This window comes from Rhizopus microsporus (assembly GCF_002708625.1).
Source record: "Rhizopus microsporus ATCC 52813 unplaced genomic scaffold scaffold_7, whole genome shotgun sequence".
Lineage (NCBI taxonomy): Eukaryota > Fungi > Mucoromycota > Mucoromycetes > Mucorales > Rhizopodaceae > Rhizopus > Rhizopus microsporus.
The window spans coordinates 997,082-1,021,141 of NW_019671922.1; the positions used below are offsets into that span (position 1 = coordinate 997,082).

Consider the following 24,060-nt stretch of genomic DNA (forward strand, 5'->3'; position numbering starts at 1 on the left):
TTTTTCTGTCTCCCAACGCCAATCAACGTTTTTTTTCTCCATCAATTATCAGAGAAGGAGAAGTACTGTCGCCAACTAATGTACTAATGTCTGATAATTGTGTCTCTTTACTATCCTGTGTGGAACTACCAGATCTATTTTCGTATAAAGACTTTGCAACTGCTGGAGGGTACGTAACGTAACTTTGCAAGCTACTTGTGGAAGAATGGCTCACTTTGTCATCTTGGTAACCTTCTGACACAAGATCCTTTTTGCCTTTCATGTTTGCGCTACGTTGGCCGTATTGCCTGATGGACACTTTCTCGTTCTGAACAGAATCATCCAATGGAGACTCTACCGTATAGATCAACGTAGGAGTAAGAGGCGTATAGGCTAACGATAAGAGCGTGGCAAGCAACACAAGTACCCATGAGAGAACAGTCAAGTATGCTAAAGAAAAAAAAAAAGATATATGTTTGCTTTCGTTGTATAATGTTGCAAATCACTTACTCATTATAACTGAGACGCGAAAGATATTACAAATGTTGTTGTATCTGTCAGAAGCAATAGAAATTGCTGAATTACAAGCCGTTACTAATAATGTCATGAGTAAATGTTTTTTGACTTGTCATGATTTGTATATATATATACCTTGAGATGGCTTCGCAACTATAGTCGTAGTTGTTATCAGCAAAGCTATCAAGACAATGGATATCATGATTTCCACTGCTAACAACGGATACGAATATGAGAATGATATTCTTGTAACGGTTCTACTATGAGTCAAGAGTAAAAGTGTAGAGCTAAAGAACGAGACGAGTCCCAAGAGAAGTAGGCTATAGTCTTCAAGATCAGGCTTTCCGATAATGTCGTCCAAGGGCGTGTTCTTCACATTATACAACAGAGCAGAGTTTAAAGAGATAACGAGTATGCTATTCAATTGCACCAACATCAACATGATAACATGACATATGGAGAGACACCGCTGGTTTGCTAATGACATGTTTGTGTGTATATAATGAAATAGTTTGATGGAGAAAAGCAAAGAACAACTCGTTTTCAAATGTGTAGTCATCCTTTTATATATATATGCTTTCAAGTGACTAAAGTTACTATATACACATTTGCCTAGTTTAATATCAGCTCCTTACCTTTGCGGGGATATCGTTCTCATTATGTATAAACATGTATATAAAATTAGCTTGTAAAGACATAAATCAAAGCTGATATATGTATTCCTATTAAACATATATCTTCTCTTTTTGATTATATATTTATGATATTTTCAACTCAAAGTTCATGTTTGGTTATACCTTTCTTTAATATATAATTTCTGTCCCTAATCCCTTGCATATTTAATTTCCTGTTTTAGATGTATTAAACAAACAAGGGAGGATGAAGATCTTTCAAAAGCGCCCAATGAGACATCTTTATTATTCTTTGAATTAATTAAATTAAAACATATTTCAAAGCATCTAAAGCAAAACAAAAAGTGTAATCATGCATGCACTATTTATTTAGTCTTAACGGATAACGGTACTCTAACAGCCTTCCCCCTTCTAAGAGGGTCAAACAAATGATTATTAAATGTGTATTGATCATTATGTGGAATATCTAATTTTCATCATATGCTTCTTTGGAAAGCATTGATTCCTTTTCTATAAGATTTTATTGTCGAATTCAGGGGAATCAAGTTTTTTTTTTTTTTAAAAAAAAAAAAAAAAAACCTTCACAGACATATAATATCATTCTACAGGTGCAACTTTTAAAGAGTTTGTTCAGCAACTTGTAATGAAGTTGAATAAATACATCTTATTATGGACAATATAAGAATTCATTACAATGCAAAGTTGTGTGGGTGGATTGGAACAAGCACAGGCTTAAACTTCTTCCACCTTGTGCCATTAAAAAGATATACTATTGTAAATCATATTGGATCATTTAACAGACACAAATTAATCACTAGTTATAGGCCACAGTGAAAGAAAGGCAAACATTAAGAGACTTTTATTATGGGAAAAAGATAAATAGACAAAGAAGAACTTTGGAAATAAAGACTAGAACTGTAAAAGATCGCATAACTTCCAAAGAGCGACAATTTGTACTTCAAGATTCGAAAAGATTTCACCCAGTTATGGCAATCGGGAATCAAGGATTAGGAATTGGCAGAGCTATCAAGGCATATGAGCGTAGAGGAAGCAAATGGCTACAATGATAACATGAACGCCATGCAACTACCATAATCACCAATGAGTACATGACCTCTCAACTCTGTATCTACTGCTATCATCATCTTGCTCACCCAGTCTTGGGTACATCACGTTGTTTCAACACAGATTGCCCAGCTTTCAAGTGCGGAAGAATTACCAGCAACAGAGACGTGATGTCAATCGCAGCAATTGGGATTTTGGCCATGGCAAATATAATACTCAAGAAGGACCTTCCTCCCTTTTGCCCAAAGCTCAGCCTACAACTTTAAAAAAAGACACATATATGCTTTTTCCCCGTTCACCTGAAGAAATACACACTTCTAAGAAGTGGTAGTGCGACGAGCTGGCTTCATAGCACAAGCTATTTGATTACCATTGGATAAGTAGAAACCAGTTCATATATGATTCGGTTTCGTATTAACGATTTTTTCCTTTTTTGGAATTTTGACATTTACCCTCACTGATCTTAAATTTTTAGAAAAATAAAAAAAGTCACCTTGAGTGAACCTTTTTTTTTTTTTTGGCACTATTTTTTTTTCTTTAATAAGATGAGTGTTGTTGAGAAAATCAAGGTAACCAAGCCTATGAAAAAAAAAAAAAAAAAGAGGTCATTATTAACAGTAATCAATAGGAAATCGAAGTATGTTTGGAATTATCGATTCTTTTTTTAAATTTACTAAATTCAGTTCAATGTAGAATGAAATGGCCAAGACCCAAAAAAACAAGGCCACTTCATATCACTTGGGTCAACTGAAAGCAAAACTTGCAAAATTAAAGCGTGAATTACTTACACCTTCTGGAGGAGGAGGTGGTGGTGGAGGTAGGTGAAACTTGACATTGATCATTCTTTATCTAAACATAAACAAAGTTGGCTTTGATGTTGCAAAGACGGGTATTGCTAGAATTGGTTTTGTTGGTAATTAGCAATAATACACCCTATTATTTTCTTGACACAGTAGTACTGAATGATACATATCATAGGTTTTCCTTCTGTGGGTAAATCAACTCTAATGTCTAAATTGACGGGTACCACTTCCGAAGTGGGTGCCTATGAATTCACTACCCTTACAACAGTTCCTGGTGTTATTCAATATAAAGGAGCCAAGCTTCAAGTAAACATCATTTGCTTATATGTGATTCATTCACCTTATTTGCATAAATAGATTCTTGATCTTCCCGGTATTATCGAAGGTGCCAAGGATGGTAAAGGTCGTGGTCGTCAAGTCATTGCAGGTAAGAAAAAAAGAATGCATTGGACATATTGAATTAACTTGGCTTTAGTTGCTCGTACATGTTCACTTATTTTCATTGTTTTGGATGTATTGAAGCCTATGACCGACAAACGAATTATCGAAAAAGAACTTGAAGGTTTCGGTATCAGATTGAACAAGAAGCCACCTGCAATTATTTTTAGAAAGAAGGAGAAGGGTGGTATCAACATGACCAACACCGTTCCTTTAACTAAAGTCACATCTGAAGAAGTAAAGGCTGTGTTGAGTGAATATCGTATCCATAACGCAGATGTAGCCTTCAAGGAAGACGCATCGATTGATGATCTCATTGATGTTGTAGAAGGAAACCGGTAAGAGGACAACAATCTTTTTTTTAGCTTGGCTACTGACTCTGTTTTAGTATCTATATTCCAGCTATCTACGTTTTAAACAAGATTGATCAAATCTCTATTGAAGAATTAGACCTCATATACAAGATTCCTAATGCAGTTCCCATTTGCGCAAACTATGAATGGAACTTTGATGAACTGTTAGAAGTGATGTGGCAAAAGTTAAACCTTGTCAGAATCTATACAAAACCAAAAGGAAAACTGCCAGATTATGAGCAACCAGTTGTGCTCACACAAGATAAGTGTACTGTAGAAGATTTCTGTAATAGCATTCACAAATCGATCATTGATCAATTCAAATGGTATATATGACCTATGAAAAGCTTTACATGTTGATATTCATACCTTTTATTAGTGCATATGTTTGGGGAGCTTCTGTAAAGCATAACCCACAAAAGGTTGGTAAAGAACATGTCTTGATGGATGAAGATGTTGTTCAAATTGTCAAAAAGTAAGTAACCAACTCATTGTTATTTAAAGCAAATGTTAACTTTATTATATTAATAGAATTTAGATTAAGTAATGATAACAATAAAACATGTATAAATGCCACTTTTTTTTTAATCATCAATTAGGGGTCGATGTTATCACCATACACTTTGGTGTATTTACCTAAGGCCCAGATACTGAAAGAAAACTTGTAGTTGGGATAAGAGATTGCACCTATGTACAACTATATATTAGAGATAGAGCTAACTTGAAGTATATTTTACTTACAATTTTTGTTAAAGACACCTTCAATAGCTTCTTGTAGCCATTCACCGTTTGGTTGTTGTCTTTTCATGATTAGCTCAATACCTCGACGAATAGGTTCTTTATGAGGATATTTAGCATCTAAAAGGGCCATCACGGCCCATGCAGTGTTTACAACTTGAGACTGTTCATGCTGACAATATTGATGGACTTCGCATGATTTGTAACTTTCGCCCCAACCGCCATCCTCTTTCTGGTGTTGAATCAAAAAGTCACAGCCTCTTCTTGAGCTATCGGAGTTTTCATAGTATTCTCCTACACTTGATAGACTGGAAAGAGCAAACATAGCGGCATAAGTATAACAAATACCCCATGCACCGTACCATGAACCATCTTGGCCTTGCACACTTTTAATATACTTTACGCATCCCTGACATGCTGCCTCAATTTCATCTCTGCGATAATCAGGGTTTAATTTGATAAAAGTACGGAGTGCATGCAGGACAGCTGTTGTACATTCAGGGTATTCATACTCCACCATAATATTGCCAAATACTTCAGCAGGATTAAAAGCTTCCAAAAGTGGTGTGGCGCGATTCTTTTCATAGCTACCATACCCGCCGCTACGGTTTTGCATGGACAGTAAGATGTCAACGGAATCAAGAAAGCGTTCTGGATTGATAATCGTAGGCATTTCAGGTATGGTCTGAAGGATGATAGATGACTTGAGACCTTCAGCTGTACAATCAGAAACAGTATATCCCTGACGCTTTGTACTGAATGGCCAGGCTCCCTTCGTAGCTTGACGGTTACAGCGTTCCATATCCTTGGGGTTCTCTCTGATCTGCAAAAATAGATGAAATGAGATATAAGAAAAACAGCGTCTAATATCAATTACCTGAGTCATGTCCAGAAATTCCAGAACCTTTACCATATTTTCACGATAGATGGCGTTCTTTGCCAAACCAGCCTCTGCGCATGCCTGTGCGATAAAAGCTGTATCCCAAAGTTGAGTACCGTCTGTGCCATTCATCATCATGCCTTCTGCACCCAGCCAAAGGAAATGAGCATTACGCTCAACATGCAGCTTGAATTCAAGCGAATCTTTGCCCGAGTGATGATACCAGACAAGCCAATTCATTGCTTTATTCACAGGGCCGATACCCATATAGTATGTGTTTTCATCTTCCATACGAATCTGCTCTACTGCTTCTTTTAATCCATAGTCTCTGAGAGCAGTGAACTTTTTGGCAAAGGATTCATAATAGGTCAAAGCATCTATTGACAAAGACAGTGTCAGTGATACATGCGAACATTTTAAGTAATAGCATTACAGTTGACGACGTCCATTATTTTTGTATGAGGCATGTATAAGTCGACTTCAGCAACGTTATTCCTTTGCTTGTCCCAATTGATCGTGTCATAAGGTTGCACATAAAGTTCTTCACGTAAAGATTGGGTGAAGGTAGTCAGAGGCGCAGTGACTCGGTGGCCATAGATATAGCCCATAGAAAGGTAAACATTTCGACAATGAACCCACCAGTTACCCGGATAAAGAGGGACGAACTTTGGTAAAGCCCTAACAATAATTTTCAATATGATCCATTAGACAACCCGTGCATTATACTAACCACAACTCGGGTGGAATTGGATTCACACCATTCCAGTCATACACGCCCAAGACAGCAAGCCAAAATTTTCCCCAAGCAGGAATTGCAGCAGCTCCACCATGTCTATGAAGAGTATTTCTTGCTTTTACCATTGCTGGATGGTCTGGACCAAGACCCAAGATACGAAGGGTTACATAGTTTAATGCTGTACCAAAGACGGTAGAAACACCTTCAATATGAATTCCCCAACCACCATCTTCCTTGTTGGCTTTATTGAGTAAATACCGAATCATTTCAAGTCGAGTGGGTTCATGAACAGGTGTACGAGTGACATAGTGAGCGATGATTAAGCCAGGTAATAGAAACCTAGGTTTAATAGAAACGGTTAGCGATCACGGCATATATATACTTCATACATTCTATTTACATAGGTCCGCCATATTCTCCTGCCCAATGACCATCCTCAGTTTGAAGACGTCGATAAAATTCGAAACCATTACGCGCTGCTTCCAAAGGTGTCTTTGCTTTTTCTAGTTCAGGGACGTCCTATAAGAACGGCTGTTAGCTCATCAAGCCTTTGTGTAGGGAGCATAGTGTTATTTTCAGTTTACAATAGGAAGACCCAAGTGATATTTTTCACAAATAGATTGAGGTCGTGCTTGACGTTCCTGTTCTGTTTCGAGATATTGCCAGATTTGTGAACCTTCATCAACATTTAATCGCCAATGAGTGAGATCAGTAAATTGAGGATTTGCAGTCAAGTTGAGTTTAGCTGAAGGAAAATCCTCTGGTAGAATTCCCATTTTGATATTTAGTTGTTAATAAAGTGAAAGAGATAGAAAAAGCGTGTGTGTGTATATTTATCAGTCAATTTGATGTATCGGTAAGAGTACCAGAAGGAATAAATGTTTATCCGTCCAATTAGGAGCCAAATGCAGCAAAGTTGAAAATCATGATTTTTACAAGTATTTGTTGTACAGAACAAATGAAGAGGTATTTTATTCAAGGGGAAGAAAAGTACGATGTTCTTTCTCTTGGTTGAAATCAATAGTCGTGTTTTATATTTTAATACAATTTCCTTGATTTACCTGGTATATATATATATATATATGTCTAATATCAGTACTCATAAATCGAGTCTTGGGTTCTTAAAGCTCTCTTAAAAGACCCGTTTATTTGACTTTAAATTTTATCACTTATGAAGCTTCCTTTTTGCTTACATCAATCATTTTTAGCTGCAAAACTGTTTACGTTAATATGCTTCGACTCATCATTAACTGTGTAATAACTGTTAACTATATTCACTGTTTTACATCTTTGCATGTGACCACAAAATGATAGTATTAATACTCAATAAATTCAATATAGTCAAAAATCGCGTGATTATCATATCCTGCAATGTTTGATAGGCTGCAAATTGAAGAAAAGTTGGCTCAGCCGTGAATTGTCTTGATAAATGTTCATTGTTCTGGTATAATGACTCAAGCTTTCCCAAGCCTTCAATACTAAGATAGTAACATTAAAATCCAAGGCATGAGGCCTACTGGTTACTGATATCGAGACTGATCATCATAGTCCAAGCTTCTCTTTTTTGCCATGAAAAAAAGTCTGTTTATTTGTGACAAAGAATGACAATAAAAGCTATCTCTGATTGGCTAATACACTTAGTGAAGGAGCCTATTTAAGTTGTCAACAAAGGGGCAGTAATGATTTCATTGTTTCATGTTTTCGGTATTTTGACATCAGAAGATGTGATATATCTTGAAGCTGCATAAAACATAAAGGGTTCCATGATAAAACATCCTGTAGTAAAAAGGCGAGATCAATAAAGGCATATCATTGTTAAAGTTCGACCATGCGCGCTCTTACATGAGTGGATATAATAGTAGCTAATGTAGTCTACGTTGAAGGTAAAAATGCTCATGACTTCAACTTTTAAGCCTATTGTGCTTATTATGATACCCTATAAACATAATCAGCATGTATACAGCGCGTATTTGATATCTTTGCTTTGATATATCTGTAGTATATATACTCCCTTGTTTTATATGCATAACGATGCTTGAATAAAGGCTGTTTATGACCTATATCACTTTAAGACAGTCGACTATTTTTTTTAGAATAAAACATCTGCTAATAAGGTTACGCGTATTGAGCATGTATTTTTAGTTTTTAACGGCCATCTCCTTTTTTTCTTTGTTCTTTTTTCTTTATCTTTTAAATCTTAAACTTTTTTATGATGAATCAAAAAGGCGGTTCTCAAACGCTTGCTCAAGGAACAGCTTCTGAAGAAACAACCTATTCTCAGTATATGAAGCCATACGGCCCTTACTCAGATGAGAGCGATATTCAATCTGATAGTCAGCAAGCTACTGAATCTTGGAAGCATGAGAATGACGCTTCAACCAATACCAAATATGATACTATCAAGCACAAGTCCAAGACAAACTTATCTTCTCAAACTAAGGACACTGTGCTGAACTCACCTTTCTATGATGAGACATCAGATTATGTAACAGACGATGTTAAATCAAGCACATTCCATGCCTCAGATGAAGTACATTCCCCTACGCCTGGTGCGGCCGCTTTACAGAAGCAGATTGACCCATACAATGAATATCTTACAAGTGAGCTTTCTGATGTAGTTAAACTACCAGTAAAGCACTCTCAGCAAAAGATGCCCTTGACAGAGAAAAATGAATACTCTAAGTATCATGAAAAGTCGAAGATGCATCAAGATATCGTAAAAACAAAGGATGCTCAATCTCTTTACTCCTATAAGCTCAGAAGGCAGCCAACCCTTTTTTCAATCGTTAGCCCTGATGAGCAAAGCCAACCTGATCAGTTCTTTTCTGATGGTGATTATATCCCTGAAGTTGTACAAGAAGAGCCCATACATACTGAGGATGCGGCTAATAGCAGCACTATTAATGATGATACCTTTGAAAGCGTCCAAAATGAACCTGTTGATACCAAAAACACTGCTGCTACTGCTACTGTTGAAGAGGATACCCCAAGAGATCTTCAAGAAGAACCTATGAGGATAGATAACGCCTCTAGCACAACAGCTTCTAACAAAGCCTGTTCAAGTCAGCTTAGTGACCGCGTTACCCAAGATACATACCAAGAAGCACAGACCACCAATAAAAATACATCAACTGCACAAACAAATGACGATCAGAGCACAGAAAATATAGCAAATCCATCCACTACCACCAACATTGTAAATAACCAGCATGAATCTATTACAGATGAAAATGTAAATAATGAACTGAATAAGCTCTTGCAAGACAAATACAGCCCACTTGCAGAAGCAGACATGAAGGTAAATAAATGAAAATACAGCATCAAAATTGAATCTAACGCTTTTTTTTTTTTTTTAAAAAAAAAAGAAACTCATCCCTCAAGTATTAAAAAAACTGCCCGCGAAAAAGCGCAATGAGCTTTGTTCATATCTACCCTTGCCTGATGTTAACTCTGGAAAGATAACACAGGACTTTATAAAGCATGGCAATACTATTTTCTGGGAATCAGCTACACTCTGGCAGCAGTTCCTTTCTGCTGGATCCTTCAATCCATCCAGAAAAAGAAAGGAGAGAGAAGAAAATACCGAAAGCCCTTTTAAAGATGATCAATATGAAGAATACTGGGGCGCCAAAATTGAAAAGGCTCGCAAGAAGAAAACAAGGACTTCCAGCAGAAACAAATAAATGCATAATGTATTGAATTTAAACAATGCAAAAGTAAATTAGTTCATATCCTTATAAAGAACTTTTGCGCATCTGGCGACCTTACTTGCTCAAAAAGCTTCCTTTCGCTTTAATAATCATCTAAAAAGGAGTGACCAGCCTCGGTCAGTTACTTGGCACTTTTTCTACTGGCTACCTGCTATGACTCAAGATTACTTATTAATATCAGTACGATTCATATATGAATGGAAATGCATACGAATGCAGAGCTATTATAAATAACAAAATATAATTATTACCGAATACAACAGGAATATAAAACAACGGTTGGTCAGGTAGAGCTCATTTTTTTACTTGATATGCTCAAGTAACCGTAGGGATGTTAAGGTTCTGTTATGTATTTAAGAAAGAACATATATATTGATGATTACATGAAAGTCATGCTTAGACTGTAAAAGAGTCATTATCTACAAAAAGAATCTGCGCTATTTACAATAAGAGATAAGTGATGCTATACATCAAATTCATTGTTTTTTTATTTGTCCTTTTGTAAAATAAAGAAAGGACAGGAGCTATTATGTTTTTGTACACTCATTCAATGTGAATGGCTTGTAATACAGTATCAGTTACGGTGCTATTTTAAAACACTATATCTTCAAAATACATAGTGAGTGTGATCATAGCTACTGAAATAAGCTGACAAAGCACTCGTTATCATCAGCCTTAGACGTAGTCACTTGTTTTAAGTGGGTAAACCTTTTGTCGCTATAACTATCACACTCCTTATAGTAGGCATTGCTTTTTAATGGGATCACCCAGTCCACTTGACACAGGCACGTGTAATTAAGAATTAAACACCCAAAGAAGACAAGAAAGAAATAAACATATAAAATATCAGTTCATGGAACAAGAGTTACCTAAAACTCGGGTAACTATGGCACTGCCCCTCTTTCCCCGCAAAATAACTTTTTTATGCAGTCAGTTACCAGGTTACAATATCACGTGAATTCATACCCAGTTACGATAAATATAAATAGTCCTTAGTCAATAACAATGTCTTTTCTTTACGAAAAAAGATTATCTCTTATATTTGCCCAAAATGACTGTAAATGAAGTTTATGAAAAGGTGATGACTATCAAGTCCATCAATCCACTCGTAAAGAACGTCGAGTATGCTGTTAGAGGAAAGTTGGCTATACGTGCAGAAGAGCTTAAACAAGAACTGGAAGAGGGTAAAGAATATCCTTTTAGTAGGGTCGTCAACTGTAATATTGGTAATCCTCAGCAATTGAATCAACAGCCTATTAAGTTCTACAGACAGGTAAATAAATAAATAAATTACTTTTTTTTGCAAAACTAATAAATATACTAGGTATCTTCTCTTTGTGATAACCCTGATTTACTGAAGAAGGAAAATTATCATCTTGTGTCCCAATTATACCCCACAGATGCTATAGAAAGAGCCAAGAAATTGATGAAATCCATTGGTAGTGTTGGTTCATATTCTCACTCACAAGGGGTTCCGGCTATTCGCCAAACGGTCGCGCAGTTCATCAAGGAGAGAGATGGCCATCCATCTGACCCCAACCATATCTTTTTGACGCAAGGTGCATCTTCAGGTGTACAGACATTGCTCTCCCTGTTGACTGAAAACTCAAATAGTGGCATCATGATCCCTATCCCACAGTACCCACTCTATTCCGCCTCACTTGCTTTATATGGTGCAACACCTGTTCCTTATTATCTAAATGAAGCCACAGGATGGAGCTTAGACGTTGATCAGCTCACAGATGTAATCACACAGGCACGAAAGGAAGGTACAGACGTAAGGGCACTTGTTATTATCAACCCAGGAAATCCTACTGGCCAATGCCTTACAGCAAAGAATATGGAAGAGATTGTTAGCTTCTGTTATCAACAAAGAATTGTGTTGTTGGCAGATGAGGTGTACCAAACAAACATTTATCAACCAGAAGAAAGACCATTCGTCAGCTTCAAGAAAGCCTTGATGGATCATCCCATACCCGAAGTAAGAGAAAACTTGGAACTGGTTTCATTCCACTCTATTTCAAAAGGAATGATTGGTGAATGTGGACGTCGTGGTGGATACTTTGAATGTGTAAACTTGGACAGTCAAGTATTAGAACAAATATACAAGATGGCCTCTGTTTCTCTTTGTCCAAATGTCCACGGACAAATCTTGGTGGATTTAATGTGCAACCCTCCCAAGCCAGGGGACCCTTCTTATGAGTCATACAAGCAAGAAATTGAGTCTATTTATGAATCTTTACGTCGCAGATCTAAAAAACTAGAACAAGTATTCAACAGAATGGAAGGCGTCACTTGTCAACCAGCTCAAGGATCTATGTACTTGTTCCCTCAGATAACCTTACCACCAAAGGCTGTTGAAAAGGCTAAAGAGTTAGATATGGCTGCTGATGCTTACTATTCATTAGCTATGCTCGAAGCAACTGGCGTTTGCGTTATACCAGGTAATACAAAAAAAATAATTCACACGGTTCCGTCACTAAGTAACCCAACCCCACAGGTTCCGGATTTGGACAAAAGGAAGGAACATGGCACTTTAGATCCACATTCTTACCTGAAGAGCACTTGTTTGACGAATTCTGTGGTGCTTTAGAAAAATTCCATAAAGAATTTATTGAAAAGCATACCTAAGTCATCTCTGCTAAACAATACAATTGTTGATCTAAAAGTAATAAATTCTTTCCATTTGAATGCCATCTTGCCTTTCTGATAAAGAAATCACCTACTCCATTAGTTAGCATTTGTTTATTTTGCTGTTGTTTTCTCTTTTTTACTTGTTGGTACTGTGGATGGTATAAACTCTATTCCTCCTTCGGTAGTCAATTTCATAAAATGTATATTTTCATCGCCGCAAACAATTGCCAATATACCATCTTCTCTTGGATTCCATAGGACTTGTTTAATAGTGTTTCTAAATAAGACAATATAACGGCATATTAAGCGATTTACATCCCAAATCCATAATGCATTTGGTATATTATCTAATGCCCAATGATTAAAGCAAAGGATTACATTACACTATTAGCTTGTAGTTTACCATTTCTACTGGCAAGATAGTTTCCGTCTTTACTGAATTGGCATACTCCGATCCCTACTTTTGGATTAGGTTGATTGTAGTCTAATCTAAGAGAGGGTAAATTAAATGGTCTTTTTACAATGCTTTGATCTACACGACAATAGAGATTCAGTATGTGGATATCTTGTTTTATATATAGAGCCATTACATGCAATCACTGTTTCCAGTGTAGGTATTTGTGGTTTAGCAAAAGTTGTCTCTTCAAACAATTGCTATCTTTCGATTGAGTAAAAATGAGCTTTGTATATTAAAATGCTCTTACTATGTGTGTAGTACTATTATTTAGAGTAGAGGGATGTTCTAATATGGTGATCAAGTCCCATGACATTGTTGATAGCAGATGTATCTACATAGGTTATTAGTTATCAAGTTCGTTACAAGAACACAGTCATACTGTTTGATCATAATTTCCTATTGCCAGCAGTTTCCCATCTTGACTCCAATTGGCTGTCTTTATGCCCAATCCATGCTCATATCCATTATATGTTGTACATAGATAACCATCAGGTCGATAAACAGAAAGCGTATGCTAATGTAGACCAATTAGTCTATCTGTCTCCTATATCCTTGTATAAATGTTTACATATAAGTAATTATCCCAGATAGCAATACATGAGCTATCAGGAGACCACTTCATGTTATCCAAGTCAGTCGTGTTTACTTCAAACTGTTGTAAGGATATAAATGATGCACTGTGATAAATGCCCAGGGCGTCTTTCCCTGAGCGTTTGTGGATTACAGCAGTATATTTCCCATCCGGACTAGTTTCGATACACTTGTCTCTAAACTTTACACCGTTGATATATCTCTGCTCCTTCTTTGATAAACTCCATATTGCTAAACGCGACTAAAAAGTAGTACTGTTTAGTTTTTTTCTTGTTTTTTCTATGCTTTCTCTTTTTTACACCCATTTCTGCTGTACACAATATACTCTTGGAATCAGCTGTCCATTGAGCTAAAGCAATAGGGAAACTAGGATCTCTAATATGTGCAGTCCATTTGGGATCCATGATGGAATGGACTTCAATTCGCGAGAATTCATAGTTCACTGCCAATATACACTCTGAATTAGGTGACCATTGGATATAGTTGATAGGCCTTGAACACTCAAACACGTGAATGGCCGGTAGTTCTTCCCCTGATCTTCTAATAACAAGTCTATTGGCTACAGCATTTGCTACATATTGTCCATCAGGTGATATTTTCACTTGATGGAAAGCATGAGAGCAAAGATTACTAAATGTTATTTTCATTAGAGAAAAGAAAAAAATATTTTATTATTGTAAAGTATTGGCTTTATTTTCTGTGACATCTTCCATTGTCTCATCTTCAGCATTGCTAGGCATAGGTGTATTATTTTCTGTAAAAGTATTGGGTGTAGCAGCAGCAGAATCTGTCATCAAGTCATCGTCTGTCATGTGCGCTTGAGCATGAGGTGCAAATGCTGGGTGTTTAGATGGATCATTTATATTATCAACATCGTTATCTTCATCTTCATTGTCTAACGATGGCTCTGGTTCTTCATCAGATATATCATCTAACTTTGGTGTATGAGACCGTTTCTCATCATCTTCTTGTTCTTGTTGAATGGCATCAATTGCTTTATTGATTACAGGTCCATTGTTCACTGTTGTTTCCGGTTCAATCTTTACTGTTTCTTCCATATTCACATCCTTTGTTTCGTTACTAATATCCTTGGGTATAAATGTTATTACAGATAAATCATACAAGATAATAGTGATTTTACTTGAGTTGTCTCCACAAGATCTGCCTCAGGCTCGCTTTCTTCATCTTGCTCAAACTCAATTTGTCTTTCAGCTATTACAAAAGATTAGAATCAGAGTCTTTTTTTTTTCTTGTTTATCTTTTTTTTCTATTTACATTTGACCCATTTATATGTTTGAAATGTCTTTGAATTAGAATGTAATGCCCACTTTTTATCCCTAAGACACCAGTTAATTTTAGCATGGCTTTCAAACTAAATGACTAAAATACCATGCTTGGACTGGTTGAGACAATGCTCTTAATAAACGATCATTATCAGATGTATTATATTTTCTTTCGCGATATCTGCTATTCAGAGACATGGTTTAACAAGTTTAGAAAAGAACATAAAAATGTGAAAGCAAAATATCAAGTACCACGTGACTTGCTCTACAGGCCCACCACACCTTCATTTTGAACAGCGCTGAAACTTCATTGTTTTAATGTTTTATAATTCCAAAGTAACTAGGTAAGGTTATTATTGTTTGTTCATTTGTTTAATTGTCATGATATAGGATTTTATCTTATTAATAAATGATTATATCTTTTTCATTTTAATCCAAGGGACAAAAGATAGTATGTACCTGAAATACGGTATTGAACGGCAATGGAGCAGTTTTAGTAGCCATTTGAGGAAACATTGACGGTAGAACAGGTTCGATTTGATATGCTGTAAGTAGGCAAAATTGACTTTCATATCATGTTTTAGATTACTGCTATCACTTTAACGTATAAGATCACTATAACCTTTTAGGGTTCTTTCTCCAAGATAGAATATAAATCTGGATAGTCAATGGCGTTATTTTGTACATGAATACAGATGTTTTATTTCTGTAAGAATGAAGTATGTATATGCAAATATGCTTTTACAACAAACAAGTGAATGCTTTCTTATTATTAGAGATATCGTTGCTACGGATTCAGTTCTTGCTGGAAAGAGCAGTGACACCAGGGAGTTCCTTGCCTTCAAGAAGTTCAAGAGAGGCACCACCACCTGTAGAGATGTGAGAAACCTTCTTTTCAGCACCCCACTTGAGAGCAGCAGTGGCAGTATCACCACCACCAATGATGGTAGTAGCGCCTTCCTTAGTAGCTTCGATAACAGCTTCAAGGACGGATTTTGTACCGCTAGCAAAAGCATCAAATTCGAATACACCAGAGGGACCGTTCCAGACAATAGTCTTGGACTTTAAGATTTCCTCACGGAATAATTTAGAAGATTGTTCACCACAGTCAAGACCCATCCAGTCATCAGGAATACCGTCAGCATCGGTAGCATAGCCTGTCTTGGCATTAGCATCAAATTTATCAGCAGTGATAAAGTCGACAGGGAAGACGAGCTTGACATTCTTTTCAGCAGCCTTCTTGACGAGGTTATCGACCAACTTGGAACCAGCTTCATCGAAAAGTGAGGTACCGATCTAAAAATTTTAAATGTGGGATGAGCATCGGTATTTGAACTATGTTTCCCCAAATGGTAAACCCATGATGTATTATTACCTTGACGTTGTTGAGAGTCTTTTTGAAAGTGAAAGCCATACCACCACAGATAATCAAAGCGTTTACCTTATCAAGCATGTTTTCGATTAATTGAATCTTATCAGAGACCTTGGCACCACCGAGAATGGCAAGGAAAGGACGAGAGGGGTTCTCAAGAGCCTTGGCAAAGTATTCAAGTTCCTTTTGCATAAGGAAACCAGCAGCGCGCTGAGGAAGGTCAACACCGACCATAGAAGAGTGAGCACGATGAGCAGTACCGAAGGCATCATTAACATAAACATCAGCAAGAGAAGTCAAAGAAGCACGGAACTTTTGGACAGCTTCAGGATCGGCCTTGACCTTTTGACCATCCTTCTTGGCAGAACCTTCTTCTTCGATATGGAAACGAAGATTTTCCAAGAGAATGACCTTACCACCAGTGGCAGATTGACAGGCCTTTTCAACTTCGGGGCCAACACAGTCGCTGAGGAATTGAACAGGCTTCTTCAAGAGTTTTTCTACTTCGGTAGCAACAGGCTTGAGAGAGTACTTTTCAACAACTTCACCGTTAGGGCGACCGAGGTGAGACATCAAGATGACAGCAGATGCACCATTATCAAGAGCATATTGAACAGTAGGAAGAGCTTGAACAATACGGTTATTGTTGGTGATGGCACCATCCTTCATAGGGACATTGAAGTCAACACTAGACAGAAAGTGAGCATAGAGTTCACCTTGAACGCGTTCACTTACCGAATGAGGACACGCTTATCCTTAAGATCGAGGTCACGAATGGAGAGTTTGTTTGATAAAGACATTACTGAAAAATGATGTTTAAAACGAAAAGAAAAAGAAGAAAAAGAGAATTTATTTAGCATTAATATACTTTCTCGAAAAAAAAAATCATGACTTCACAAAAAAAAATATCCAACATTATCTATTGGACGATGTGTCCTCGATGGGGATTCGGAATTTCATTAGACTCTGAACGCGTACTTTATTATGAAAGCACATGCTTGCTGTATTACAACTATGCTCGTATCTTTAAACGTCAACCTTTCTTTCTTTCTCTTTTCCTTTCTTTCTTGTTTATGAAAAGGACGAAAAAAGAATCGGACAAAAAAAAAAGTACAAGATATCATATCACTGATTTAATCTATGATAAACTTTTTCCTCTTTCACTTAGAGATCATATGTCACACGTTTAGCAAATAGATTCCATGTCCGATGTTATTATAGATATCCTCACTTTTTATGTCTTTTTTATTATTTATTTATCCTTTGCTATATGATCTTTATGACGTTTACCACCTCCAGCCTAGGTCATTATTAATACATTTTATAGGTCAAACACCACAACTAGTTACCTGAACTACTTTTGATATCAGTCTATCCACCACTCCTCTATCATTTTCGCACCATTCAACAGTCCATCGTTCACCATCTTGAAAGTTTTCCATATCAACCCAACTACCAAACACTGGTCTATTATCCAACGGTACCTTTCTTCCTGATGCTGTTGTTATAGAAACAATCTTTCTTGTTCTGAATGTAGCAATGATATGAATTTTTTCCGCCAAAGATAGACCTGTCTCTGTAGGCGATACATCTATCCAGACTCTATGCTCCTTATTGATCGATTGAACCGTGATCTGTCTCGTTTTCTCTATTTTGAATTAGTTTACAGTAGAATAAGAATATAATTCTTACTTTCATTCTTTGCACTAGTGTCCTTCTTTTCGCTCTTGTTATCCACAGGTGGATCAGACAATGTTTGTGGAATAATTCGTTGATGAGGAGCTGTAGCCAAGGCTGGAGTGGCCACTATGTTGGGTGTCATATTAGGAGCCATCATAGGCGTTGGTTGTATATATTGAGGATATTCATGCTGTGAAAGGCCGGAATGATATTCTATTGGAGGGTGCATTGGAGGATAATTTGGATACACTGATGGCGCCATGGTTGGGTAAGCATCTGCAGCTGTCTGTGGTGGCTGAGGGTAAGGATATATTTCTTGGCTGTATAACAAAGGATAGGTGGGGTGATGTTGAATGAATCCTACAGGATGCTGTTGAACAGGATTCATATAAATAGAACTATCAGTATCAACGGGGTTATATTCAACAGGTGGCAAAGGTTCCTGCTGTTGTTGTTGTTGTTGATGTATTGGTTCTTGAGGAAGTGGTTTACGATTCAACTGAGTACTAAATAAGGGTGCAGACTGTCTTCTCAAGTGGTGTTCGTCTTGTATGAGCTGAGCATGGCGTGGTTTGGCTGACATTTTCCAATTTTCTGTCTCTTTTCTAGTCCTCCAACTCTCTTTATTTTTCGATGTCTTCCATTGTTCCTCTGTCAGTGAACGTGGTCTTGGTTTATTTATAGTAGTTGACAATATATTCGAAGGTTGTAAATTCAGCTTCAAAAAATTTACGATGATTTAAAAAAATATAAATACTTGATAATAACAACCTATTTTACCTTATTTATATTCTGTTGATGATAATAATTATCTTCATGCATGGGGGCAATTTGCTCCATATGATGTCTATACACTTGATCTATATAAAGAAAGAAAAGAGAAAAAGAAAAAGGAATATATAAAAGAAAAAGAATTTTTTTTTAAAAAAAAACAATTTTCCAAAAAAGAAAATTTGCCTGCATATGTTTTCACTGTCAAGAATACTTTTCATTATATGAATACTTTTTTTTGCATTGTAAATGACTATAAGGATAAAAAGATACCCCGATTAAATTTGTTCTCCCTTCTTCTTCTCTCCTCCGATTAGGTTTCACATAAAAGATATTCTCCAGTTTTTGTGCCTCTTTCACACTCTCTTTCTTTCTTTTTTATTTTATTTTTTACTTTTTTTTATTTCATGCCACTCCTTAATATTAGTTCTCCAAAAAAGAAAAGACCGGAAGTTTTAGATAGAAATGTAAAGTCTGCATCTAATATGTCTACTCTCTCTTTACGTACTATCAGTCGTATGGGTCAGTCTATGAGTTCAATGCTACCACGACAGAGAGAACCCTCCGAGGAGATGATCATGACAGACAAAACGGATACTGCAACATTAAATATAACCCAAAAGCAATGGGACATTGCGCAGCAAAACCTATTATTAGATATCATTGAAGTACGCAAGGCAATGGATTTATTTTTGAATTCACAAATTTCAGAGGCAGAAAGCATGTTGGGTCCAAAGCGCTACTCATCACTCTATCACTCCTTGGGTCATGCGTTCATTTTGTTCTTGAAAAGTTTAATGACCTTCCAACAAACTGATATTGAAGCTGCTATTGATGCCTTGAAGGAAACAATTCAATTAGCTGATGCATTCAGAAAAAAGGACTCTGGCTGGGTAGGAAGCATAACTACATGGGTCAAAGGGCTTTCTGTTCAAGACATAAAGAATATGTCTAGATTGCATCGCCATGCTGTAAGTATATAAAAACGGAATATCAATTTGGGATCCATGTGTCCAATACAATCTGTAGGAACTAATATTTGCCGAATCATACTTATTGAAAGCTCTTGTTTGTATCATTCATGATGAAAGCTTTGTCTCTTTCTTAAGAGAAGGCCTTCATGTTCGATCGAGTTATAATACTTATAAAGTGCTACAAAAGTTCTTAATACATGTAAAAGAAGAGGCAGCAGCAGGAAAAGATGTCACGGGATTCGAGCTAGACGATCACTTTACCTCAGGTGTATCACTTGGTGTCGGTTTATTTCATATCATGATATCACTCTTACCCGCTTCTGTTATGAAGGTAGTTGAATTCATTGGGTTTACAAGTGATCGTGCTTATGGTTTAGAAATATTGGAAAATGTGGGTGGTTGGGAAGAGTACGAAGGTTTACCACCACCTCAAGAACCAGACGAAGGTTTACGTAGACAATTCTGTGATATGGCTCTATTACTTTATCATATTATACTGTCAAAGTTAATTCCTCTATCCAATGTTGATGAAAAATTAGCCGAACGAGTCCTTGAATACAACTTGAAATTATATCCATCAGGCGTATTTTTCTTGTATTTCTCTGGTAGACAACTTGGCGCAAAGGGTCAACTGGATGAAGCAAAATCTCAATTCCAAAAGGCGATTGATACTCAAAAGGACTGGAAACAATTACAACACATGTGCTACTGGGAACTTGGCTTGATCAGCTTGTTACAGCAAGATTGGCAGTCTAGCAATAAGATCTATACCACTTTGTATAAGGAAAGCAACTGGTCTAAAGCCGTTTACAGCTATTTAAAGGCTCTTTCATTTTATATGGTAGCATCTACAAAGAATCCAGGTTCAGATGAATACAGGGAATTGATGAAACAAGCATCAGAGATTATGCAGAAAGTAACAGGCGCTAAGCAAAAAATTGCTGGTAAATCCATTCCCTTGGAAAAGTTTGTAGCAAGAAAGGCTCGTAAATTCATTGCACAGAACAACAGATTGATACTTCCTGACCTTGAGACACTGAATGCGTTTAATGCCATTGATTTCATGAACAAGGATTTGGTGTCAAAAAATGTAGAAAGAGTAGACAAGCAAATACATGAATTAATTACAACTGCTCAACCAACAGAAGCACTCAATTACTATGATGATCTTTGTTTGTGTCACTATCTCCGCGCTATCTTGCTACGTCAACTGATGAGTCGATCAAGTGATAGTAAAGAAGAGAGCCATGCACAAGAAAAGTATCAAGAATCTATCCGCTATGTCATGGATAATGCAAATAAGATACAATTGGATCATTATATATACTATTTTACTCGATACGAGGAAGCGCGCATGATGGTCATGCAGGAGAATTATGAAGCTGCTCAAGAGATTGTAAAGAGTATTATCAAAGCAAGTGAAAAAGGACAGTTCAATGTAGGTGCTGGACCACATGCAAAGAACAAATATAGCTTAGAAAGCGCCCTGTTGTTTAAATGTCACAACTGTTTGACGGAAATAGAGCTATTGATGTCAAATCCTGCCAATACAGAAACAGCAGGCACTTCTTCTTCTTCTTCCTTTGTTTCAGCTAATGACAAACAATGATAGGCTTATTGTATCATTTGAAATAAAATGTTAACTTATAAATTAGAATCTTTCTCTCTGTTTTTGTAAGAGATACAATTTTATTATCTCTTTTTTTTTATAACTTGGAAAAGTGTGTTCTAGGATACATCTTATCATAAGCATAGCTTCCCAAATAGTCCTTTGGATTTGCTACAAAATGATCTTGTAAGTTTCGAATATCAACCATTTCAGGCTTTATCTGATCAATGGAAGTCACACCCATCAAACGCATGACCATCTCAAACTCGTTCTGATATTATATATATTAGCACATGTTATATACAAACGGTATTTTATAGGATTTACCTGTAATAATTCTAAAAGTCGTTCTACACCTGCTTCTCCATAGGATGACATAGCATACTATACAAGATATAAGAGATATGTTTAGTGTGTATGTTTTCTGCAACTTACGAGTGATGGGCGGCCAATGCCAACACCTTTAGCACCTAGTGCTATGGCTTTAAAGATATCGCTACCACGACGAATACCACCATCCACATATACTTCAAATCCTTCGTCCAGCTTTTCTCTTTTGAGAGCAGACATAACCTCAGGTAGAATTTCAATTGCAGAAGGAGCAAAATCAAGTTGCCTACCACCATGGTTAGAGAGCACAATACCTTGGCAACCGTGTTTTGCCGCAAGGACAGCATCCTCGGGTGTTTGTATTCCCTTGATAAGGATAGGCATTTTTGTGATACTCTTGAACCAGGCTATATCATCCCAACACAAAGAAGGATCTATAAACTTACTAATAGCCCGTGCAGCACCTTCATCTCGACGCATTTCGGTAGCACTACGCTCAATTTCTTCCGGAGCATCTAATGAATACTTTTGACGCATGTCCTTTTCTCGACGGCCTATCATTTGATAATATGGATCAATATAAACAAAATCCGCACTTATTTATCCTATTTTTTTTTTACCAAGCTGTGGGGCATCGGCTGTAATAAATAAACCCTTCATTCCTCTTTCTTCAGCATGACGAATAAAGGTTTCTGTGACTTTACGATTAGAATTGACATAGAGCTGTAGCCATTGTGATTGATGAGGAACACTGGCGTTCACAATTTCATCAAAAGAGCAGGATGACAAGGTTGAAATCATCTGAATCACATTCCTTTTTGCAGCTGCTCTTGTCAAGACCACTTCACCTTCTCGGTGACCTAATTTTCCTAATGCGGTAGCTGTAATATACAAAGGAAACGAAACGCGGGTACCGAGCATAGTCGTTGAGGGATCCACGTCTTTCACATTGACCATGACACGAGGCTTAAACCAGATACGATGATAAGCATTGTGATTTTCCCTCATGGTGATCTCGTCATCGGCGCCCGATGAATAATAAGCCCACGCGTCAGACTTTAACACGGTCTTAGCAACAGCTATATGCTCATGTTTAGTTCTTGATACAAGAGAAAAAGGGTTGTATGTTACCTTCAAAGTCAAATGCATTATACATTTCTTCTAATCGAGGCATATTTTCTCTAGCAATTCTAACTCGCTTATCTTCTTCTGTTTCCACTTTTTCAACATTTGCGAGTGCTTCAGGATCAACTTCTCCTTTGCATACATCTGGAGATAAAAAGCGTTGAATGATATCAGGAGGATGAATAGGGTCAAACGCATCGGTAGCATCCTTTCCAGCATATTTTAGTATCACTTTCTGACCACCGGGATGTTCAGGTAAGAAATTAGTGAGATCATAAACTTTCCCATGAATAATAACCCAGATATCATCTAGTTCAAGTTAACAAACAGTTTGATTGATGCTATATGATCCTGGTGTACCTTTAGTATTATGTTTTTCAACTTCTTGTAATGATATGACTGCCATAGGCTTTGTGTTATTAATGCAAGTAAAGAGGAAAAAAAAAAGCAGAAAATGACAGAGAGAGGACAGCTGCTTAAAAGCTGGGAAAAAAATAGAGAGGAAAAATATTACCCGGTTAGTCTCCGAAAGTATTATCCAATCAAAGCCTCCAGGCACATAAAGGTTTAATGCATTACTGCAGTCATTGATGTCATGTCGTCTTATTGTTTGATGTATAATGACTGATTTATTCAAGGCTTGTAAAAGCGAGTTAAAAAAAAAGGAGTTGAATAAAGGAAAAATGAGTATAGAATAAAAGTTTTTTTTTTTTTACTAAAGGACTCGCTCTGGGAAAAATAGTTGTAAAATGATGGCACACAAATGATTCTTTAGGGAACGTTTTAGCCATAAAAACACATACATGTACAACATATGGAATAAATATCGCTGGCAATGCTATACGTTTAAACAAATTTTTATTTATAAATAATTAACATCTCTAATGGGCGCATGATTGTAATATTATATCTTTCCCGCCCGAGGCAGTTCAGAAAGGAAGGATAGTGGTGACTAAAAAACTCTTCTGGGATCAAAGGTAAAAATGCTTTGAAAGAAGCGAATGGGGTCAAGTGTAAGATATACTAGTGAGAAGGAGAAGAGAGGAGTCATTCTAAGAGTCTTTGCCCGAAGTGAGTGGGCGGGGTAGTCGAAAGCTTAGCGTGATATAGGTAATCGAGTTCATATAGGGTTCTGCATATAGTTAGCCAGCGGACGGTCCACGCGAGTGTTGTGTTAGGAGAGCGGGGCTTCTTGGTAGGTAGCATATTTAAAAGGAAGGACAATGGATCAGAAATGGTTTGGGTCGTCATGAGTCTATGGTGCATTTGGAGACAGTGAATGGTATGGGCTTTTATGAAGGGTTGGCCAGGGTGCCGAGGGCAAGTTTTGTATCGACTACTAAGGAGCCGGCCAAGACGCCAACGTATGCAGCGAATTCTTTCA

General features: G+C 36.9%; 12 protein-coding genes across 12 annotated transcripts; 5 read left to right on the top strand and 7 right to left on the bottom strand.

The window, feature by feature from the left end:
- Nucleotides 1–22: 22 nt before the first annotated feature.
- RHIMIDRAFT_251290 (uncharacterized protein) lies at nucleotides 23–982 on the bottom strand (the record flags this gene model as incomplete). The annotated part of the gene is made up of 3 exons (XM_023610817.1): nucleotides 23–429; nucleotides 490–573; nucleotides 631–982. The coding sequence occupies 3 exons, from the start codon at nucleotides 980–982 to the stop codon at nucleotides 23–25; spliced, it is 843 nt and encodes a 280-aa protein (XP_023466940.1).
- Nucleotides 983–1,796: 814 nt separating this feature from the next.
- On the top strand, nucleotides 1,797–2,194 carry RHIMIDRAFT_237246 (uncharacterized protein; the record flags this gene model as incomplete). Its single annotated transcript, XM_023608726.1, has 2 exons — nucleotides 1,797–1,901; nucleotides 1,952–2,194. The coding sequence occupies 2 exons, from the start codon at nucleotides 1,797–1,799 to the stop codon at nucleotides 2,192–2,194; spliced, it is 348 nt and encodes a 115-aa protein (XP_023466941.1).
- Nucleotides 2,195–2,722: 528 nt separating this feature from the next.
- RHIMIDRAFT_130635 (P-loop containing nucleoside triphosphate hydrolase protein) lies at nucleotides 2,723–4,422 on the top strand. Its single transcript, XM_023605539.1, has 10 exons — nucleotides 2,723–2,761; nucleotides 2,821–2,829; nucleotides 2,886–3,009; nucleotides 3,058–3,105; nucleotides 3,171–3,301; nucleotides 3,353–3,422; nucleotides 3,471–3,771; nucleotides 3,822–4,112; nucleotides 4,166–4,261; nucleotides 4,318–4,422. The coding sequence occupies exons 1-10, from the start codon at nucleotides 2,738–2,740 to the stop codon at nucleotides 4,322–4,324; spliced, it is 1,101 nt and encodes a 366-aa protein (XP_023466942.1). The 5' UTR covers nucleotides 2,723–2,737; the 3' UTR covers nucleotides 4,325–4,422.
- On the bottom strand, nucleotides 4,382–6,916 carry RHIMIDRAFT_251292 (lanosterol synthase; the record flags this gene model as incomplete). Its single annotated transcript, XM_023610818.1, has 7 exons — nucleotides 4,382–4,473; nucleotides 4,528–5,347; nucleotides 5,402–5,781; nucleotides 5,838–6,082; nucleotides 6,135–6,479; nucleotides 6,541–6,659; nucleotides 6,725–6,916. 7 exons carry the CDS (start codon nucleotides 6,914–6,916, stop codon nucleotides 4,382–4,384), a joined length of 2,193 nt encoding a protein of 730 aa, XP_023466943.1.
- Nucleotides 6,917–8,352: 1,436 nt separating this feature from the next.
- Nucleotides 8,353–9,823, top strand: RHIMIDRAFT_237249 (uncharacterized protein; the record flags this gene model as incomplete). The annotated part of the gene is made up of 2 exons (XM_023608727.1): nucleotides 8,353–9,438; nucleotides 9,506–9,823. 2 exons carry the CDS (start codon nucleotides 8,353–8,355, stop codon nucleotides 9,821–9,823), a joined length of 1,404 nt encoding a protein of 467 aa, XP_023466944.1.
- Nucleotides 9,824–10,901: 1,078 nt separating this feature from the next.
- On the top strand, nucleotides 10,902–12,481 carry RHIMIDRAFT_287569 (PLP-dependent transferase; the record flags this gene model as incomplete). Its single annotated transcript, XM_023613485.1, has 3 exons — nucleotides 10,902–11,123; nucleotides 11,175–12,294; nucleotides 12,351–12,481. 3 exons carry the CDS (start codon nucleotides 10,902–10,904, stop codon nucleotides 12,479–12,481), a joined length of 1,473 nt encoding a protein of 490 aa, XP_023466945.1.
- On the bottom strand, nucleotides 12,345–14,346 carry RHIMIDRAFT_130691 (WD40 repeat-like protein). The gene is made up of 9 exons (XM_023605540.1): nucleotides 13,832–14,346; nucleotides 13,510–13,773; nucleotides 13,321–13,455; nucleotides 13,189–13,272; nucleotides 13,075–13,138; nucleotides 12,888–13,016; nucleotides 12,625–12,831; nucleotides 12,478–12,572; nucleotides 12,345–12,429 (listed from the first exon to the last, which is right to left on the bottom strand). Exons 1-8 carry the CDS (start codon nucleotides 14,177–14,179, stop codon nucleotides 12,478–12,480), a joined length of 1,326 nt encoding a protein of 441 aa, XP_023466946.1. The 5' UTR covers nucleotides 14,180–14,346; the 3' UTR covers nucleotides 12,345–12,429.
- RHIMIDRAFT_251296 (uncharacterized protein) lies at nucleotides 14,204–15,013 on the bottom strand (the record flags this gene model as incomplete). The annotated part of the gene is made up of 4 exons (XM_023610819.1): nucleotides 14,204–14,620; nucleotides 14,674–14,744; nucleotides 14,808–14,869; nucleotides 14,922–15,013. The coding sequence occupies 4 exons, from the start codon at nucleotides 15,011–15,013 to the stop codon at nucleotides 14,204–14,206; spliced, it is 642 nt and encodes a 213-aa protein (XP_023466947.1).
- Nucleotides 15,014–15,136: 123 nt separating this feature from the next.
- RHIMIDRAFT_308427 (3-phosphoglycerate kinase) lies at nucleotides 15,137–17,002 on the bottom strand. The gene is made up of 3 exons (XM_023614565.1): nucleotides 16,923–17,002; nucleotides 16,191–16,875; nucleotides 15,137–16,111 (listed from the first exon to the last, which is right to left on the bottom strand). Exons 1-3 carry the CDS (start codon nucleotides 16,985–16,987, stop codon nucleotides 15,611–15,613), a joined length of 1,251 nt encoding a protein of 416 aa, XP_023466948.1. The 5' UTR covers nucleotides 16,988–17,002; the 3' UTR covers nucleotides 15,137–15,610.
- A 76-nt stretch (nucleotides 17,003–17,078) lies between these two features.
- On the bottom strand, nucleotides 17,079–18,751 carry RHIMIDRAFT_281760 (uncharacterized protein). Its single transcript, XM_023613020.1, has 2 exons — nucleotides 17,880–18,751; nucleotides 17,079–17,835 (listed from the first exon to the last, which is right to left on the bottom strand). Exons 1-2 carry the CDS (start codon nucleotides 18,448–18,450, stop codon nucleotides 17,516–17,518), a joined length of 891 nt encoding a protein of 296 aa, XP_023466949.1. The 5' UTR covers nucleotides 18,451–18,751; the 3' UTR covers nucleotides 17,079–17,515.
- A 465-nt stretch (nucleotides 18,752–19,216) lies between these two features.
- Nucleotides 19,217–21,221, top strand: RHIMIDRAFT_201949 (uncharacterized protein; the record flags this gene model as incomplete). The annotated part of the gene is made up of 2 exons (XM_023606580.1): nucleotides 19,217–19,609; nucleotides 19,668–21,221. 2 exons carry the CDS (start codon nucleotides 19,217–19,219, stop codon nucleotides 21,219–21,221), a joined length of 1,947 nt encoding a protein of 648 aa, XP_023466950.1.
- On the bottom strand, nucleotides 21,203–23,179 carry RHIMIDRAFT_291738 (uncharacterized protein). Its single transcript, XM_023613836.1, has 6 exons — nucleotides 23,037–23,179; nucleotides 22,683–22,985; nucleotides 22,172–22,630; nucleotides 21,657–22,105; nucleotides 21,549–21,605; nucleotides 21,203–21,492 (listed from the first exon to the last, which is right to left on the bottom strand). The coding sequence occupies exons 1-6, from the start codon at nucleotides 23,080–23,082 to the stop codon at nucleotides 21,319–21,321; spliced, it is 1,488 nt and encodes a 495-aa protein (XP_023466951.1). The 5' UTR covers nucleotides 23,083–23,179; the 3' UTR covers nucleotides 21,203–21,318.
- Nucleotides 23,180–24,060: the final 881 nt, after the last annotated feature.

Coding starts and splice junctions, on each gene's coding strand:
- RHIMIDRAFT_130691 (XM_023605540.1), bottom strand. CDS start 14,179: ATGAAAATAACATTTAGTAATCTTTGCTCTCATGCTTTCCATCAAGTG. Junction 13,017..13,074: donor ACTGGAAACAGTGATTGCAT/GTAATGGCTCTA, acceptor ATTGTCGTGTAG/ATCAAAGCATTGTAAAAAGA. Junction 12,573..12,624: donor ACCATCCACAGTACCAACAA/GTAAAAAAGAGA, acceptor CTAATGGAGTAG/GTGATTTCTTTATCAGAAAG.
- RHIMIDRAFT_130635 (XM_023605539.1), top strand. CDS start 2,738: ATGAGTGTTGTTGAGAAAATCAAG. Junction 3,302..3,352: donor ATAAAGGAGCCAAGCTTCAA/GTAAACATCATT, acceptor TTGCATAAATAG/ATTCTTGATCTTCCCGGTAT. Junction 4,113..4,165: donor ATCATTGATCAATTCAAATG/GTATATATGACC, acceptor ACCTTTTATTAG/TGCATATGTTTGGGGAGCTT.
- RHIMIDRAFT_291738 (XM_023613836.1), bottom strand. CDS start 23,082: ATGGCAGTCATATCATTACAAGAAGTTGAAAAACATAATACTAAAG. Junction 22,106..22,171: donor AGCCGATGCCCCACAGCTTG/GTAAAAAAAAAA, acceptor ATCAAATGATAG/GCCGTCGAGAAAAGGACATG. Junction 21,606..21,656: donor GCATTGGCCGCCCATCACTC/GTAAGTTGCAGA, acceptor TATCTTGTATAG/TATGCTATGTCATCCTATGG.
- RHIMIDRAFT_308427 (XM_023614565.1), bottom strand. CDS start 16,987: ATGTCTTTATCAAACAAACTCTCCATTCGTGACCTCGATCTTAAGGAT. Junction 16,876..16,922: donor GATAAGCGTGTCCTCATTCG/GTAAGTGAACGC, acceptor CTTTCTGTCTAG/TGTTGACTTCAATGTCCCTA. Junction 16,112..16,190: donor AGACTCTCAACAACGTCAAG/GTAATAATACAT, acceptor TAAAATTTTTAG/ATCGGTACCTCACTTTTCGA.
- RHIMIDRAFT_281760 (XM_023613020.1), bottom strand. CDS start 18,450: ATGTCAGCCAAACCACGCCATGCTCAGCTCATACAAGACGAACACCAC. Junction 17,836..17,879: donor CACTAGTGCAAAGAATGAAA/GTAAGAATTATA, acceptor AATTCAAAATAG/AGAAAACGAGACAGATCACG.